Genomic DNA, 19,887 nt, shown 5'->3' on the forward strand with positions numbered 1-19,887 from the left:
ATGCCAGATGTATCCCCATGTTTAATTAAGAAAAAAGGTTTACGACCCGACCCTATAGGTAGAAGGAAACACTAACATTTGACGTGTCAATGTTCTGCTTAGGCCTACCCCCATTTACAGATATTTAGCCTACATGTAAACAAATCGAACCAAAATGTCCTGCTACATTGTTGATTTTTATTATTTTTGCAATCTATACCTTTTCTTGTCTATTGTCTTCGCCAATTACAACTATACGTGGACAGGCCCGGTATATCTAATAGGCACATTAGGCACTGTGCCTTGGGCCTACGAAAAATTTGGGGGCCTACGAAAAATTTGAGGGCCTACATAAATACCGCAGAGTACCAACAGGCTTTTAGAGCTATCAGTTTGGCCTGTCTTGTTTAGTAAAACAACATAAATTTGGTCCTGGTGCCCAGTGCGGAGTAGGGCCTACGAAACACTGGCGCCTGGGGCCTACGGAACAATTAATCCGGCCCTGTACGTGGAAATAAATTATTCTGACAATAGACATAGGCTTTATGCGTTTCGGGCACTTGGGCCTTTAAGTGGTTTTACGTCCATCCGTATACGACTCACAGGAAAGGAATTTGTTTGTGGCATATCACTGAGAACTCACCATCATCTTCCTATTGTGGCGCAACTTGAACCGGGGCTCCCCAGACTCAGTTCGCCCTGGCCTCCTGACTAAACCTTTGGTAAGCCTAGACGAGCGGTGATCTAGGTGACCTAGGGAATGCGTCCGTTCGGAAGGCCGTATGCCGCCAACACGTACAAAGTAGTCTCCTTAAGGGTGTTCACTTAAGGGAGGGACTCCAACTGACAGACTGAACAAACGATGAAGGAACAGACACTGACACCTTTATTTATCAGACAACAACGACAATCAAGTTCTTTTAATTCTATATTGGGTTCAATTAGAATGTAAGAGTTAATCAACAATAATTACTGGATGAAACGGCACCTGCGTCAAGGGTGAACTATTCGCAGCGCTCCCCCACGCTCTTTTGCGACTTACTATCAGGAAACCCCAAGTTACCGGCGGCAGGACTCCCGAGGCCCCAGTGGATACAGCCCACGAGGTAGCAACACAATTAAAGACCATAGAGCAGATCCCCGGTGTGTCTCCGACTACTAACCTCCTGTCCTCGCCCAGTCGTCAGCACGTCAGTGCACACACACGACAACGCACACACACATTCGTTCTCCACGAGACGCCGCAATTCACGTCTGTTCTCAACGACGCGCTGTGATCAACTCCCCCTTTAGAACGCGCGAACGGACCCAACTACAGAGGGCGCTGCGCAAGCTCGCTGCAGCTCACGCTATAAATTGCTCGCTGCAAGCGCACAGTTGCGCCACACTATACTGTGCAGTAACCTCCGCTGGAGTATACTCGCATATTGATACAAACATAACAACTATACAAACATAAGTGATTATTATAGTTTCGAGGGTGGGGAATACGAATTACGTTGTCATGTCTCAATTTCTGCAGTTTAGATGTAACGCCCTATTAAAGGTGCAATCCCTATTATCCCAGCAATGGCTGATTATCTTAGCCTTCACTTTTTTCAATGAGTGACGGAGAATGGGGGAACTTACTGTATACAATTAAAATGACGGTACTATGTCCTTATTTCTGTAGTTGAAGTGGTGCACACCATTAAAGGTGCACTCCTAGAATCCCAGTTATCTATTAAATGGCTGATAATCTTGGCCACAGACAAGCGATATTTTTTTGGCACTGCGGGATGAAGAAGGGAAAAAATTACAAAATAAAAGTAAACGCTGGTATCTCCTAATTCCTGCAATTTGGAAAAGTGAGATATGGCTTTGCATTGCATTATTTCGCCTATTTGTACAATCGGTGCGTGGTTCACGGGAGAACAACTGATTTGAAGTAGCAACAGCCAAAGCAGACACGTTAAAATTCCTTTATGCGTCGGGGGCTCCTACGCATATTTTGCGCTGTTCAAATCCAACGATCAGCAACACTATATGACAGAATATTGTGTCGAAATACCCCTGTAACAAAGCTGGCTCTGACAAAATTCTGTGCACAGGCGGATATTATATTGTGGCGGATCTCGATTTTCTCGAAAAGTGACGGTCTCGAGAACCCTCCAGACGAGCGGCAGTCCAGATGGTCCTAGGGCGATAATCCGTTTGGAGACTTTCTGTCGCCGCACGTAACTAATTTTCCCTTATATTGTTCGAACGACAAATCTACCCAACCAGACAAGACATGGGACCCAGACACAGATGCTCAAGCTTCAAGAAGTCTTTTTATTCAGCCGTGCAACAACTGAATTTCGTTCATGATTAAAAATGCCTCTACAAAAGGTAAGTCCTTAAACAGATGGGGGTTTCCTTAAGGGGAAGGGTTTCCTTAAGGGAAGGGGTTTCCTTAAGGGAAGGGATTTCCTAAAGGGAAAGAGAGTTTCTCAAGGAAGGGGGTTTCCTTGGCTCCAGACGACCCTCCGAGGTCTCCCGAAGGCAGATGCCGATCCTCCTGATGAGCTCGACCCTTCGTCTCCCGCGATGCAGTTGTCGTTCCAGATACCTTAGAAATTGGTTCCTCAAGGGAGGGGGTTTCCTTAAGGGAAAGGGAGTCTTTAAGGGAAAATGAGTTCCTTAAGGGAAAGGGTTTCTTTAAGGGAAGGGGTTTCTTAAGGGAAGGGATTTTCTTAAGGGAAGGGATTTCCCCAGTTTCTAGACGACCCTCCGAGGTCTCTCGAAGGCAGTTGCCGATCCTCCTGATGAGCTCGACCCTTCGTTTCCCGCGAGGCAGTTGTCGCTCCTGATACGTTTGGAACTGGGCTCCCAAGGGAAGGGGTTTACTTAAGGGAAGGGGTTTCCTTAAGGGAAGAGATTTTCTAAAGGGAAAGAGAGTTTCTCAAGGAAGGAGGTTCACTCCTTTCCGTAAGGGAAAGGAGGTTTCTTAAGGGAATGGATTTCCTTTAGGGAAAGGGTTTCCGTAAGGGAAAATGAGTTTCTCAAAGGGAAATGGTTTCCTTAAGGGAAAGGATTTCCTTAAGGGAAAGAGATGTTCTTATCGATAGTTCAACAATAAAAGTGCTCCACTAACAAGATCTGCCAAATATGTCTACGAAAGCAAATGGAGAATTCCTGCACAGAGGTGACAATAATCAACCCAAATATGTTGTCTTCAATCGAACGAGTATTAAGCTTCACTTAAATCAAGTAAACCAAAAGATCTATTCCACAATTGCACCACTATTTATAAAAGAAAAGGAGTGTGTAACATTAGGCCAAAAAAAGTATCCGGTTTCTGGTATGGAGCTTGCCCCAAAAGTGGTGCGGCGACGCGGCTTTTTTTTTCTTTTTTTTTACCTGTTTTTTTTTTTTTTTGGCTTCAAATGTCGGCTGATGACTGCAAATGGTGCCCGACTAAACTTAGTGCAAATATATGGGAGTCCAGAGAGGCCACATAAAGCTTATTCTCGATCATAACCCCATCTAAAAACACGTTAAAATTGTGCAGCAGCAGGATTCCAGTCAAACCAGTGAGTTTGGCGGTTTTGAGACATCATCTTGTATTGAAAAAAAACTTTTTCATTTTGCCGACGCGCATGGCTACGGCGACGCGCGCGCATACCAGAAACCTTTTTTTTTTTGGCCTTAACAATACAGCTGCTCAACACTCACGGTAAAGCTTTGCGGTCACTCCCCGACACAATGCTCTGTCTGTCCCCACGAAGCTTTTCTTAGTCTGCCACTCTACGGCGCGCCAAAACAGTCTGGCCAGAATCCGCGCGAACGCTGCCTTATAAACCCCATTCTAAAAATAGCGCAAAAGCCATGGCGGGCAAATGAAACATATAAAAGGTATAGAGCGCCGATTACATTTCGTTACAATATTATCCTATTTCTTTGGGATGTCACAGCAGGGGGGATTCACATTATTTTTAATGTATTTCTATTGGAAAAAAAATCAACACAGCTTTCGGGGGTTTGACCCCCCCCCCCCCTTACTGGATCCGCGCCTGTACTTATATAATATTAGATTGCTTTGAGGGGGATTACAAGATTATATTGTACGAGCTATAACGATATTTCACGAGGCGAGGACGAGTGTAATGGACCAAAATGACACCATTACGGGATACAAATGTGGCTCAAAGAAAGTTCGTTGTTAAATCACCACATCATTATAAGGTAAAATATGGGTTCGCATCAGAATTGAAATGTTGAGATGTAGACCTACGTATATACGTGGGTTCGGTTATAGAATAACAACGCAATCAACAGGCTATTCTGAGCCGCGTACGTATCCCATACCCTCACCACTTCCTATGCATGAAATGATGCAACTTTGGCGGTTGTGTAGAAAGTTATGGAGAGTCAAGCATTTTTTTAAAAGTATTTCCTAATTGGGAATGTTTCTCGGTCCCGGGTTCATGTCTTATTGTCATTTTTGCAATGACTGACCGTCACGTTGCAATGATTCTTTCCCTATGCAGCCCTAATGTTCCCTATAATCGTAACGTCATGGGTGCAATATTGCAAAGATATGCAAAGATAATTACATGTTTTTAATTGAAATCTTTTTGCAGACATTAACGGAACCTACTTGTATCGAGAGGCTGATGATCGATCCGATGGCCAAGATGCAGTTCTTATCAGTCCAGTAGTCAATGTTTCATCGGGAGGCTCATTATGTTTCACTTTCTGGTACAGTATGTTCGGATATAGATCAGGTAAGAAAAAAGACTATTTTGTGTTTGTCTAAGGCCAAGTAAAAAAACTGTTTCTGGTTTCTCCGGACTTTTTGAAAACCAAAAGGAAGGAGACAGCCTTTCTTCCTCTCAAAATGGCAGATTTTCAATTTGGGTTATTTAATCTTTCGACACACCCCTTGTGTTGATACTTTTGTGTTGAAAGGAACTGTCATCCTTTCTACCATATTTTTAGCTTCAATTTTGTTGGAAACAAATACAAAATATTAACTACATGTATATTGAAAAATGTATTATTTAAAAACAAAGGGGCCGGTGGGGAAAAAGGAAGCGGGTGGGGACGCCAAACTGTTTTTTTTTTTACTGGGCCTAAAGGACGCATAATAATCACTTTAAACGCAACGCTTACTTCAAAGGACTTAAAGTTACTCTCTCGTGCAAATGCTATGTTCCAGTTTCATCCCCAACATAGATTTGTTTTGAAATTGTTATTTTTTTCTAGCCCTACATTATTCACTTCAAGCCCAAAAATCGACAAATGTTATGGAGAATAACTATGATAATAATTTTAAAAAAACGGAGTCTCATATAGCTCACGTATCTACCAACAATATTAGGTACTCAAGGCGCTGGTAATGATGCCTATTTTTTTTTAAAGAGTTTCAAATGAAGTTTATGAGTATTAAATATGAGACCCATTATGCAACTTTTTATACAAGGTGCTGCGATGCATATTGCAGCCACTGCCAGAAACACCGGGGGAAACCTCTTCTCTAAGCGATAATTGTTACTTGCTCAAGAGCACAAGGACAATGTTCCCCGTCAGGAATCGAGCCCATGCACCACGGCACACACGAGTCGAACACCGTAACCATTGGAACCACAACTCTCACTGAAACAACTTAACAACTTTCTAATTATTTGGAACCGTTTAATTATGACAAATGGTATTGGGGCATTTAAACATCCGTATTCATGAGCAAACCTGTGATACCATTCACGGCAAAAAAATAACGATCTCAGTAGTACAGCTGCTGCTTCAGCATCAATGTTTCCAGAATTTGGGGATTTTTTCTGCCGTGGTAATTGTTTTGGTTGTGGTGGTTGTTTCGATACATGACCTTATAAAGTCTATGGGCAAACTTCATGCAAAAATGTTTTCTTTAGTCAGCAATGTTTTGAGGTCACAATTTAAAAAGAAACCCCCTAACCTTAAAAGTGTGTGCCCAAATCAACATCAAGGCATAAGCGCCCTTTGTTGTAAGGAAAAGCGTGAAGCATTTGAATTTACACACAAACCCGCTTTTTTACAGAAACAAAATTAACCTTAAAGAGAAGCATTTCAGTTTTCTATATTTCAAAGGAATGAATACTTGCACAAAATAAATTCCATTGTAAAATTCATGTCATGCCTTTTAGTGTCTTAAGTGAAGTTGTGATTGATTTGGTGTTTTTTTTAACAGGATCTCTGAATGTATACGCGAGTCCGGTCGAACCAGGCAGCATGAGCACGCTACTGTTCAGTATTTCTGGTCAGCAGACTGGCCAAAATGCGTGGCTACAAGCTCAAGTTGATTTGTCCAATCAAACATCAGCTTTCAATGTGTCTGTTGAACTGAAAACCATCAATGCGATGCGTGGCGACATTGCAATTGATGACCTTGCATTTGTTGAAAGTGAATGTGCAAGTAAGTAGCATATTGTTTAGCAAGAAGTGTGTAATTCTATAAATTAAGGGTCCAAGGTGTGACCTTTTTTCCTGTACCTGTTACCTTGGAAGGCCTACTTTGTTATTTGCAATTCAAGTATCATTAATTAAGAATGACTGCAAATTATGTTTTATCTGTCGGGTAGGTAGTTTGCTATTCATAACCCCTTTGCATGACAATTATAAAATCATAGATCTATGTCAGATATAACAGGGAAAGGACAAATTTATGGACCCCAAATTCATAGAATGATCCACTTACCTTTATGACATTTTCCTTGGATAATGGAGATGCCATGAAGGGTACGTGTTCCCAAATAAAAATAGAACGTTGCGTATATCAGCTACACATACCTTTTAGTTGTAATATCACATTGAATGTGTATAGTACACGATACTATGTACCCAATCCCCTTCCCCTTTTTGAAAAAAAATGATACTCGAGCCCTCTTCCCCCCCCCCCGAAAAGTTGGTTCTGGATCCGCCTTAATTCCCAATGCCAAAATGCAAATCATGCGGTTGTCCAGTCAACATGGTCAAGGAGTAGCAGTATATGAAGATTTAAAAAAAAAAAAAAAATAAGCCAGTTTCCTAGTGATTAGATTATTTTTTTTTTTTTAAATAACCCCTTCAACTTGCAAAGCCATCGTCTTTGATATGCGTGCAGATTTGTGATAAATGAAGCAAAACAAGACTGCGTCTTGACCTCCAGATTCGGGCCATTCAGCGGGCGCCTTCTATCCGGTCTTTGGTAAGCTGTTGTTGTTCGATTACTTCCCCAGCTTACTTGCGCCTGGCTCCTCGCGTGATGACAGACATGCGTACTGGAGCTACATAAACGAACGGTTTCGGGTAAAGTTTCGTGCAAGAGCTGGAAACATGAGCGTCAACAGGATTTTTTTCTAGAGGGGGGCAAAACATGTTTTCAAAAAAAAATCATGTTTTTCTCAACATATTGTCGGTTTATCAGTTTTAGAGGGGGCAAGGACATTTTGCCCCCCCCATTAAATTTACATCAATATGACTCGCCTCTTTTCTTTCCTTTTTTCCCCTCTTTTTTCCCTTCCTTTTTTGCTTTTCCGGGGGGGGGGGGGTGCGCCCCACTGCCCCCCCCCCTCGCGACGGCCATGGCTGGAAAGTTGAATTTTGACATGACACAGGCGGAAAAAATGTTGCAACCTGACGCGACTTTTTTCTTAATATAATTATCATCTCAATGAAGGTCATTCATTGCAAAAATGATGAAAAGACATGAATCAGGGACTGAGAAATATTTTAAATTTTGTTAGGAAATACTTCGCGGAATTGGCGTCAGGTTACAAAATATTTTTTTCCAGGCTGTATCCCAATCAAACAACTGTCTAGAGCACGTCAACGCCCAGTGAAAATACGCGGGGGCGCGCTGACATAGAGCTACATATGGTTTGTAGCTCTATGCTCCGTGGATGCCCGTTTCGGACACGGCCTGAGGCGTCCGCCGGACGTTGCATGGCCTTATGGGATACTTACCCAAGTAACCGGCTCGGTGAGTCGATTACTTGGGCCAGGCTCGAGTAAGCGCGAGAAGTCACTTGAGAGGTACGTACGTACGCGTTTGAAGTCTGAGTAACCAACAAAAATGAAATGTAAGCATCTAGGAAGCGTAATTCTTCAAACTACATTTCACAAGTTGGCCATCTTTTTCATGTGTTTCTTAAAAGACAAGGACAAGTATCGGAGTATGTGTATGTATAAGCCTATTGAAGAAATGGAGATGCAGGCAAAGGTTGGAAAACACATTCGAGGGTTTCTTGATTTCTGAAGCCCTGCAAAAGAAAAAAATCAATATCTTTCATAAACTCCCGAAGTGAATTCAAACTTAAATTAATAAATCCGGCCAATACTTAAAGGGAATATACATCATTGGCTTTTGCTGTAATTTTCAGAAATGAACTATTTGAGGGGTTAGTATGATAGATCAAATATTGTTACACTCCAATGTTTGAAGTTTTGTATTCGAAAATGCTGGAAAAACCAAGAAAAACAAAACTTTTCAAGTAGTCTGGTTCCCTGACTCCACTAAATATAAAATGGATCAATTTACAGATGCCGGGAAATTGTTAGGTAAGGGTACCAGTCTAGCTGGCCTGCACCCATTCATGAACATGTAACCAATAGCAAACACAATTTGGACTGAATTAATGGTAAATTTGGAACAGTAGTTTCCAACGGTGGTCGGCCGACCACCGCTGGAATTTTTTTTACAAAAATACCATTTTCTTGAAAATGACTTTACACCAGGTGCCATAATTTTACAGGATGCTTTAGACTGTCATTTACCAACATCCTATTCAGGTATTTCGCAAAGACTGGTAGTTTTATTTTTCGATGTTTGCAAATGTTGTATATACCCTTTAACGTTTATAATGACTGAAAAATAAAAGCAAAAACCTTAAAGTCTTACTTTCCACTCCATAGTTTATTACGCCCAGTGGGCCGAATAATCCTCCAACAATGGCCAGACTTCAATCTATGTTGCCTATTGTTCAAACCCTGAGTCACCAGTTGGACCGATGGGGGCGTCACGCTTCAGTAACCGGGTGGCTTCTCTGGCTTCGTACCAATTGGGGTGAAAGAAATTAGCATACCGGACCCGGTACCCGAACGGTCTGTTATCTGAGGGCTCACCTAAATCGAACGCTGTCGCGCTTGCAGGAGTAAGCGCGGGGAAAGTAATCGGACGCACTCATTGACTGCGTTCGATTACTTCCCCCAGCTTACTCACGCCTGCTCCTCGCGTGATTACAGACATGCGCAGTGGAGCTCATTAAACGAACGGTTTCGGGTAAAGTTTCGTGCAAGAGCTGGAAAGTTGAACTTTGACATGAAACTAAGGCTGCATCCGAATCAACTGTCTAGAGCTAAGTCTAGGTCCGCGCCCTGTGAAAATACGCGGGGACGGGCTGACAATAGACGTAGCCTCTGGAAGCACACGGCCTAAGGCGCCCGCCGGACGTCACGTTGGTAGCCATGTTTATTGCATGGCCTTATGGGATACTTACCCAACTAACCGGCTCGGCGAGTCAGTCACCTGGGCCAGGCTCGAATAAGCGCGAGAAGTCACGTGAGAGAAACGTTGTCGCGCTTGCACGAATAAGCGCGGGGGAAGTAATCGAACGCACTCATTGCATGACAAAAACATGACAACAGCTTATTGGCCAAATTTCTGCTCAAATTGACGTTACTATTTTAAAGTCGACTCTAATCAACTGGCCCACGGGGTCGCATAACATTTACATGCACACATAATAATATCAAACGTTGTTGCGGAGCTTGCGGGCTCCGTTCTCTTCCGGTTAATTACAGTCCACCATCTGGTGTATTACATACTGTAAGCATTCGGGGAGAAATTTCAACGGATGATACATACTCAGGCTACTTGAAAGGCAGCTTAGCTACAGCAGCAACGATGACCAACTTAATAATCACGAAGGTGTGCTACCTGATATCTAGAATAAATGTCTTGTACTAATTGTGGTGAAAAGACAATTGCCACTAATAACGAAAGCCATACAAATCTTTATCTTTATTAAATAAGTAATAACTCCCTTCACTGGAACCGGGCTTAATTCCAGACTGTGTGATCATTACGCATCTAAGGTTGATGTTAATATGTTTTTCTCTTGCTTGCAGATGTAAGCTTATCCTTCAACTGCAGTTTTGATGAAGGGCCGTGTGGTTGGACTCAATCCATGGCTGATGATTTGAATTGGACATTAGAACGAGGAGCTACAGAGACTTCTAATACCGGACCAGCAACAGATCACACTACTGGAAGTAAGCTGCTTTTAAGATTAAAGCTGAATTTGAAGGGAACTTGTGGGATTTTAATGAGCCACTTAACTAGCACCTGAATAGTAGTTGTCTGAAAAGGAACCTGCGAATTCGTTTTCGATTTGGCAAACTGATAACTTTGTTCACGATATTTGCAGGTAGAATATACAGACCAGTGAAATTGAAAATGCTGTGTACAGCCTAAACTAAATGTGAACCGCACAGCACCTGAGGTGTGTTGATCTAAAAGAATGGAGTTCCTGTTCTCTCAATTAATTGAAGTTTTAAAAAACAATTTGGAAGTTCATTTTTGAACTATTTCTCCCGCAGATGAATTTGGATTGTACTTCTATTTCGAGGCTAATAGCATATCAACTGATGACAGAGCGTTACTTCTAAGCCCAACAGTTGCTGGTTCACAACAAGACGATTCGTGGTGTTTCAGTCTATGGTACAGCATGTACGGTCAGCAGATAGGTAGGCACACGCTATGTCGAGTAGCCAATTTCAAGGCATTGTTTACATCAGACATGGTGGCAGAAGAGAACCGCCAAAAAGTCTTGTGTTTTCACAACCAAATCATCAACCTCTTTCTCAGCAAAATACCTTGTTTACTTTTTCCTGAACTTTTGTGGGCATGGTTCTGACCTTCCCCTTTTTATCGCGTTAGTCAGGATCCATGATGTTTTGGTACCTAGCTTAACAAATTCCTCAAAGGTGTAAAGAAAAAATAAGGGCAAAAAGATTTACCTTTTCCAAACAGGGGAATCAATTCATTGTTTTCATAAACGTATAAATTAATGCTCTCATCTTCAAAAAAAGAGGATTTGTTGTATCAATGATACAACGAGATTATATTCCGGCTTGGATATTGATGTCAAAATATCTCACGTTAAAATAAAATGTAGCATGTTAAAAATAAATTGCCTGAGCTTCAAATATTCATTTTTGGTATTCTAACTTTTTTCATCATTTTTTTTTCAGGTACCGTAAATGTGTACTCGATTCCCTCGAGCGCAAGTTTGAGTACACAAACTCCAATCTTCTCCATAACAGGACAAACAAATGGTTTTCGGGTGTGGCTACAAGCGATGGTTAATGTTAATCAAACAAGTGATTTTATGCTAGCCCTAGAGGCTGTCTATGGGACTGGCCCATTTGGTGATATTGCAATTGACGATGTCGCCATTTCTGAAGGGGCTTGTTCGTCAGCTACCAATGGTAACCAAACTGTTTTGTTATTAAATCTTTGTTCTATTTTTGTTTGTAAAAAGTCTTCCCATTGTTCCCTTTTCCCAGCTTTATCCCCCCATTGCTCCCTTTCCCATCCATATCGAACTGGCATTTTGTCATGTTCGCTCTGTCAACCTAGGCATTTTATCTTGACAACATGTATAATTCCAGGAATCTCTGTGTGTCTGTCTGTCTGTACATCGATTTTCTCCAGAACCGGGCACTGTGTGAGGTTGAAAATCGGAGGGTGTATTCTTATGATGCTTGTGATGGAGCTCTGGACTCCGGAATGTGCAGTGTCAAGTTTGAAGTTGTTTGGATGAGCGGTTCTCGAAAAGCTTCAAAAAAGCTGCAAATGTTTTGAAAAAATACTCGAACCCTCTTGCCCCCCTGAAAAATTGGTTTTGGAACCGCCCTTAATTCCGCATGCCAAAATGCAATCATTCGGTTGTCCATGTCAACATGATCAACGAGTAGCAGCATATGAAGATAAAAAGAACCAATAAGCCAGTTCCCCAGTGATTAGATTATGTAAGTTTTTTTTAAGAACGCCTTCAAGGTAGTCTTTGTCGCAAAGCAAACGTCTTTGATATGCGTGCAGATTCGGCGATTAAGATGCAAAACTGCGTCTTGACCTCCAGATTCTGACTATTCGGTGGGTGCCTTCTTAGTCAGTGGGCTTGTGGTAGCCCATATGCATTTTCGGGTACATTCTTTGAAACTCTCAGGATGACTTATACATACCTCAAGGAGTTCAAAACCACTTGATGCCATTTTTTTCTGACCCTTTTATGGGCGGGGCTATGACTTTAAAAAGTGGGGGGCTTCGTGTGCAAAAAATGATTCAGAAAATTTTTGCATCTTTTGGGGGTGGGCCCGCATTTTATAAAAGCGGGGGACAAATGTCATTAACAGACGATCAAGCTGTAACGGAATTTTCTTTTGGTGTTTTTGGTTTTTGTTTCCATCCAGTACAGTAACTGGGTGGAAAGAATGCTTACCTGTCAAATCATAAAAAATTGTTCCTCTTTATATGTGTGTCACACCTTTTTTTTTCATAAGAAAGGGGCATATTCCAAAATTGGGCTTGCGGGAGCCAATATGCATTTCAGGAATACATGTCACCATTTCTGAAGGGGCTTTGGCGCCATTAACTGAACATTTTTGTTATAAAATCCTTGTTCTATCTTTGTTTGTTAAAAGTCTTCCTATTGTTCCCTTTCTCCCTGCTTTAATCTGCCACCCTGTTCCCTTTCTCTCCGCTTTATTCCCCCCATTGTTTCCTCTCCCATCCATATCAAACTCTCATTTTGTCAAGATCGCCCCGCCAACATAGGTTTATTATTTTTTTTTTTAATAAATGTGTGTATTTATATATTTTTATATTGTGATGGTGTTTTATTTATGTATACCAGTTACAGCAATTATTTGTTTTATTTATATGTAAACGGTTCATCTTTTTTTGTAACTATGTGAAGTTTTAGTGGTGAATAACGATACTGTTTTCTCCATACGCAGACCCACTGAAAAATTTTCAGTCAGATGAAATATTTTGAAAAAATATGTAAATGCATATATATTTCAAAGAGCTTGTTACATTGATTTGTATTTAATTATAATGGATGAAGAGAAATGATCAAGAAACATTTTATCCAAATGTAACATTCATGTAAACTGGTTCACACAAACCAATGTAGGAAATACCCAAAACATCTGGGAGTTAAAAGTGAGGGCTCTCTTTTGTCTACCACAGATGATAATGTGGATTTCAACTGCGACTTTGAGGAAGGCTATTGCGGATGGAGTCAACCGACTGATGACAGCGCTAATTGGGCTTTGGAGCGAGGGGCAACATACACAACTAATACTGGACCGGACTTTGATCACACCATTGGTGGTACGTAGGCTGTCAAAGATACCTTTGAAGCGTATATATATACGATTTGAAAGTTTGCATGGTGAAGCGAGCAATGAGAGTTGCGTTCATGGTTGCGTCGTGTGGCAGATCGCTTTTGTGAGTTTGTGAGGTTCTGAAAAGAACCGGAGAACTCCATGTTTCGGACAGTGCATGTGCACTCTCAGTTGTCAGGAGACTGACAGGCAGAGTGGGACCTGCAAAGTGGCATAACATAGGGGGCGAGGGGGTGTAATTGGGGTGTCATGCCCCTTTTGTTCTCAGTTTTTGAAGAAAGAAGCTGTTGTTTGAATCATGCACCAATTTATAATTATTCTAAAGTACTTCCTCCAGAATCGCCCCCCCCCCCAGTGCACTAAACCAAATTGAACTGTAGCTATATGGCTCCTGCAGAGTACACGATTTTGTGAGATACATGTACATCACAAACCTATCAGGCATGGGGTTTTAGCATCTCTGAGGAAGGCTATTGTGGATGGAATCTCCCTACGGAAAACGCTTTGTACCGGACTATCAAGACTATTGTAGAAGTATGCATTGGCTAATCGAGTATACTAGAAATCAGTGGTTCGTGGTCAGTCCACACTGTAATTTTGCGACCGTAGACATAGTGGTGGTTGCACTCCATTCCGAACACAAGAGCTAGCAGCTCCTTTTCGATTTGTGAGTAGCGTGTCTCTGCTGGGGTAAGGGCATGGCTCACAGTGGCGAAACTCTGTGCCAGCGAGTTGGGGGGGGGGGGGGCGATCGGGGATGACTAAAATTCAAAAATTGCCCGGCTGTGGAAATTCGAACAATTTCAGGGGCTGGACTGATGCCAAAAGGCATTCGTTGTAGCCATATCACCCCCATGGTGTCTGGAAGGTGGTTGGGTAGGTGGATTCTGTATCAAGTTCGCACGAAGGAAACCCTCCTTACAGTCCTCTTTAGTGAGGATCTTCACACCTGACATCTGTGGCAAGATGTTGTCGATCACTGGCAGTGGGTAATACCCCCGCTTGAGGGCATTGTTTAGGGGCTTGGGGTCGATGCAGACTCGCATCTTCCCATTTGGTTTGTTGACAGTTACCAAACTTTTGATCGTCTCGGTGGCGTAACAGTTGGCGTCGCTTGTCAAGTTCGAGATGGACAGTGCCTGGCATGTGACCAACACATCTGGATAGGCGTTCTTGGCAAATTTTGTTTTTAGTTCATTGAGCTTTCTGCCATTGCAGTTTGAAGCCTTCGTGGTTTATTGATCACTGCCATATTGTGATGCTGTATACGTATGTCAAGGTCTACCGTTTTTGCAGTTGTTCTACGCAATTCAATCATTGGTGTGCTCTGGCCCTCAATCATCACAAAGGCCACAGTGTATTTCCGCATGTTTTTATCTGGTTCGTTAGTGTGACGTCAGTTTATTTTAAACCACGCCCACTGGATATTAAGTAACAATGGAACCATTGGAACTGGAAGCTAACGCAACTTAAGTGATCAGTGGTGCGCGCGTATATGACGTTTTTACTAGCGAATCGGTTCACCAACGACGGTATTGGTTGCTTGATTATTATACAGTGACACATGTCTTCTTTGACTTATCTACCTTTGTGCCTTCATTCTTCTGAGGTTGCACATAATTGCACCCTTTGACCATTGATTAGAAATGTGGTCATTATCTAATTTGGGTACCTTTTGTATATACTGTCTCTCGGGTTTCAATTTTCCCTGTCACATCTTCAGTCATCATGACCTAAAAATCATAATCAGAACCAAAATCGTCAGTATCTTCATTTAGTGCACAAACTGTCATTTCAGATTTGGGAAAAATTTTTTTTTGCTTGAAGCACCTTGGTTCTGTTTTTCACAAGTTGTGCATGTGTTACCACATGTAGGGCATTCAGATTTTACTTAAAACTCAAATTCGAAAAAAAAAAGAATTCTAGCGCCACAGATACTGGTTCTACCACTAAAGTGAACATTTTGTCTTTTATTTTACAGGAGAAAATGGAATTTACTTGTTCTTGGAAACCCATGGAGTGAGCGTTGGGGCTAGTGCTGTCTTGTTAAGTCCTGTTGTGTCTAACGTTACTGGAAAACACGAATTCACTTTCTGGTACAACATGTTTGGGTTTCAAACAGGTAAATGGGTTATTGTGGTGTTCTAAAAATTATCTTGTTTCGATTTTGAGCTTTAATAGTTAACTTTGGCATGTATTGTACACAAGGGCGGATCCAAACATTGGCTAAACTGGTCCGAAATTGCCTCAGATCGCACCACAGAACATCGAGAATCCAAAAATTTGGAGACACAATTTGTTTTTGGCCCCCCAAAAGTTGTGTTTTTGGATCCGCCCTTGATTGTACATTTGTCGTTAATTACGATAAATCATTTGACAAGTGACTCATTAAGTTTTGGTCCAGGAGAGGAGCAACATGGGATTGTTTTGAATGGGTTTCAAAGAAGCTCCATTTTTATTTTTTGAAACGGGGGGGGGGGGGTGGTTTCAGACGAGGAATTGGAATTGACCCTGTAGAGGCTTCTGAAAATAGCCTATTTTACAATTCAACATAAACTATTGTTTAGCATGGATGGGTCAAAACTCAGCCTTTAGTGTGGGCCTATAAATTATGAGTGATCCCATCTGAAAATTAACAACATCAGCAGCATTGCTAAAGTTGTTCTATTGTGGCTTTGCGTGTTGTCCCTAGCACCCTGGCACCCTAGCACCATGGCACCATGACACTTATGATTTATTGGCTTCTGGCTAGCATCCCATGGATAAAGACATAGAATCTTGGGAGAATGACACCAAAATGAGGCTAGTGAAAGCCCGAGAGCACCAGTACGGCTTTCCAGGGATCGAAGGCTTAAATCTCGCTCTGTCAGTTGATTGGCTCAACATTGCATGGCATACCTTATGCGTAGTGGCCATCTTGGAGGACATCCATTTGATATTTATTGTAGAAACAATGAGTGTACAAAAGGTTTACTCATGCATATCACAACAAAAAAGTCTGCCCTCTAAGATGGCTGTTACACTTGGGTCTTTTATAATTTACTATTAGGCTCATCAACAATGCCTCGGCCAGCCAAAAAAAATGGAAAATTAATTTGGTTGAAAGCATTTTCTGAAAGAGGGTTTATTATTAAAGTCAATTTCTAGTTGTTTTTAACAGTTGTTGAATTGCTTCCTCAGGTGATCTCAATGTGTCTGTGACGCCAGTGAGTGGTAACATAAGCCAAGGCTTTTTGATCTTTTCTCGAATTGGTCAGCAAACGAATAGTGTAACCTGGCTACAGGCAACGGTTGCGTTGACTAGTCTGCCAGCAAGCTTCAGGATTGCATTTGAGGCCACAACTGCCGGAACATGGAGATCTGACATTGCCATTGATGACATCTCCTTTGAAGGTCTGTGTTGTTCATTTTTGCTCGGAGTTGAGGTCAGAATAATAAAAGATTTGTAGCCAGCAACAGATTAATAATGGGGACCATTTGAAATTCTGTGTATTGTAGAGGTAATCTCGTATAGGATAAGGAAAAAGGAGTTCAAGCAAACTTCAGGAATCCCATGACGCCGGGTAGGCCTATATAGTTACAACTTAAAAGCCCCAAGTAACGTTTCTTAGTACAAGAGGAATGGGTAAATCAACGCTGCACCACTCACAGATGTCTCCTTCATGGCAGACCTACCTGTATATTTTGGCAGAGTTTGTGAAAGGTATTATTATTGTGGCGGGAACCCCCCGGGCCAACCCAAGTCTGTTAGGATAAGTCTGACTCCTAGTGGGGTGAAGACAATCTTCCCAAACCAAGGCTCTTCCCTAGACGAGAGATCACTCAGAGCGACCTTCAAGGCTAAGGGTGCAGGTCCGTTTTGGTGGAAATCTACCGCCCGATTATGAATAAGTGTTGATTATTTATCTCTGTTAATTAATTGCACAATAAACCTGTAAACATAAACACCGGAAGCAGAATTGTCGGTAATCTCAAACAACAATGATCGTAATTTATTCAACAATAATCAAGTACAACAATTAGGATGTGATTCGGTGGGTTGTTTTATTAACAAGGTCCTTAGTTACTGGAGATAGCCCGCTGCTTGCCTATGCAACAACGAACACAGCATTAAGCACTAGACAACAATGGCAGCAATGAGCAACTATGCACAGCGCTAGGAATGAATCACCGAGTCAGCAATACACAGCGTTACAAGCACACAACAGCCGCTTAGCAATGTATACAGTCCGTTAGCAGGGTACTCGCTACGCCGTGTGTGTAAGCAAGAATCCAGCTACACATACCAGCGCAACCCCAGTACAGCTACACAGACTTTGTACACAAATCGCCTAAGCAATTTCACATAGCAGAGCACAAGTAATTTACCTACTTCTCTGCCCGCTGTCGCAGCTACGCTCTAGCCCGCTACCTCCAGACACTCGGCACTCAACACCCAAAACAGCTGAGCCCCGAACCTAGACACACTAGTATCTCACCTAACAACGATTATCTTCTGAACAAGCCGCTAGAACCAAACCGCTACAAAAACCTGATCTGAAAACAGAACTAAACCCCGCGCGCTCCCCAGGCACGCATTTATATACATGTACCAGACGCTACGTCATGTCTACAAACCATGTGCGTGTACTAACCCTATGGTGCGCTAAACTTATGGGGAATTATTGGCCAATCATGTACGCGCAGCAGCCACGGAGCTCGTAAGCTCCGCCCGGTCACTGCACACAAGTGATTAAGCGTTAGTGCTATGGTATGACGTCACAACTGAACACTTTCCGCCACAAGGCCCGAGCATGGCAGAGGATGTCCCCATACTCTAAAGCCATAATACAAAAATAAAAGGAAAGTGTGACTACATCTTAACATCTTCAAAATAATTCAATACAAAACTTAAAGCTTAACTTCATCCATAAAATTCAAAAGAAAACATAAGACTTAACTTTTTCTTTGAATTACAATAGAAAACATAAAGTTTAACTTCATCTTTGAAATTCAAAAGAAAACATAAGAGAGGAAGCTGATATTAAAGTTCATTAAATATTCACAAAATATAACATGTACCTTCCTCACATGTACTTTACATGTGTACATGTGCTTAACATGTGCAAAATATAACATGTACTCTACCTACATGTAACTTACATGTACAAATTTTTCACATGTGCAAGAACACCAAATTCAGCTCATTAAATATGCACAAGATTGTAATTGCACAGTACAACGTGTCGAGAATCCATGTACATGTCCAACTTCACCAAAATTTGCTAATTAAATATTCACAAGATTTCACAGGTAATTATCGTACAGCATCTGAATCACATTTTTGCTCATTAGATATTCACAAGAAATTTAAGGAAAATTACACTCGTCTAGGCCAAATTTTAGTTCATTTAATATTCACACAAAAATTAAGGGGAAAATTTGCACTTATTTTACACAGATTAAAGGCAGAAATTTAAGGATAATTTAAGACTGATGAAATGTACACTTAATTTGTTAGAAAGATTTTCGCTAATCGACTTTTACATGATTTAACTGGGATAAATTTTACAGAGTTTAAACAACGGATTTTCCAATTTAATTATATACATTTTTTTTTCTTAACCGACAATAAACTTGTATAAAAACATTTATGAAACTTTCAACAAAACTTTTAAGAAAACATTTAAGAACTTGGAACTGATTAAAACCTTAGAAAACTTTAGAAACCTTAGTTAAACAAAAAAACCATTAAACTGTAACACGTCGTTCACTTCTCGACGGGACGCCCGTTCTCATCAACAGACACTTGCTTGTAGAACATCTGGTAGTTCTCTTCGGAGACGATGATGTTGCCACACGGCCACGTCTGAGATGATGACTGGACCCGTATAGCTGCCGTCCTCATCTTCAACAGGGGGGATGTCTCTCTGGAATTGGAAACTTCGGGGCGTGGCTGGGATTGCCTCGCCACCTCTTCCAGTGGGGGAATGGAGGATGCGGGGGACGAAACAGGGGAGACTGGAGCCTCATCCCTTGGACGACCTCAACAACAAATCTGGACTCTAACGATACCGCAGGGGCAATTTGTGGGCCCGTCTTGGGTACCGTCTTGGTGCTGACTCATCCTGCCGTTCTGACTGATCGGCTGGACTACCCGGACTCAAATCTTCAGTGATGGAATCCTCCACAGGAACCTCATTTTCGGCCACTTCAGCCAACTCCTCAGACGACTCTTTGTCATCTTGAACCTCGGGGATTTCATCCATGGGGAGGCTTTCTGTCACCTGTTCCCCGGACTGACAATCCCACGTTTCGATTGCCTCACCGACATACGGTTTTAGTCGGTCTACATGGACTACCTTTGGCTTGCCATTACGCTTAAGCTGGATCCGAACTGTCACATCTGACAACTTCTTGACAACAAGCCATGGTCCTTCCCACCTAAGTTGTAGTTTGGGGGACATGTGCTTTTTCTTCGCAGGGTTGTGTAGCCACACAAATTGGCCCTCTCTCAACCCATGCTGAGACGCTCTC

The 19,887-nt window shown here is 41.9% G+C and overlaps 1 protein-coding gene across 1 annotated transcript in view; it reads left to right on the forward strand.

Moving 5' to 3' along the window:
* The window catches only part of LOC119741318, an 84,490-nt gene that overhangs the window by 6,683 nt on the left and 57,920 nt on the right, over nucleotides 1–19,887 (forward strand). Inside the window, exons 4-11 of the mRNA XM_038217068.1 lie at nucleotides 4,584–4,727; nucleotides 6,170–6,394; nucleotides 10,087–10,230; nucleotides 10,558–10,704; nucleotides 11,212–11,448; nucleotides 13,214–13,357; nucleotides 15,353–15,493; nucleotides 16,552–16,764. Of these exons, the coding sequence (XP_038072996.1) occupies nucleotides 4,584–4,727; nucleotides 6,170–6,394; nucleotides 10,087–10,230; nucleotides 10,558–10,704; nucleotides 11,212–11,448; nucleotides 13,214–13,357; nucleotides 15,353–15,493; nucleotides 16,552–16,764 (1,395 nt within the window). The remainder of the gene's footprint in view (nucleotides 1–4,583; nucleotides 4,728–6,169; nucleotides 6,395–10,086; nucleotides 10,231–10,557; nucleotides 10,705–11,211; nucleotides 11,449–13,213; nucleotides 13,358–15,352; nucleotides 15,494–16,551; nucleotides 16,765–19,887) is intronic.

This window comes from Patiria miniata, unplaced genomic scaffold (genome assembly GCF_015706575.1).
Source record: "Patiria miniata isolate m_02_andy unplaced genomic scaffold, ASM1570657v1 HiC_scaffold_5, whole genome shotgun sequence".
In the NCBI taxonomy this organism is placed as follows: Eukaryota; Metazoa; Echinodermata; class Asteroidea; order Valvatida; family Asterinidae; genus Patiria; species Patiria miniata.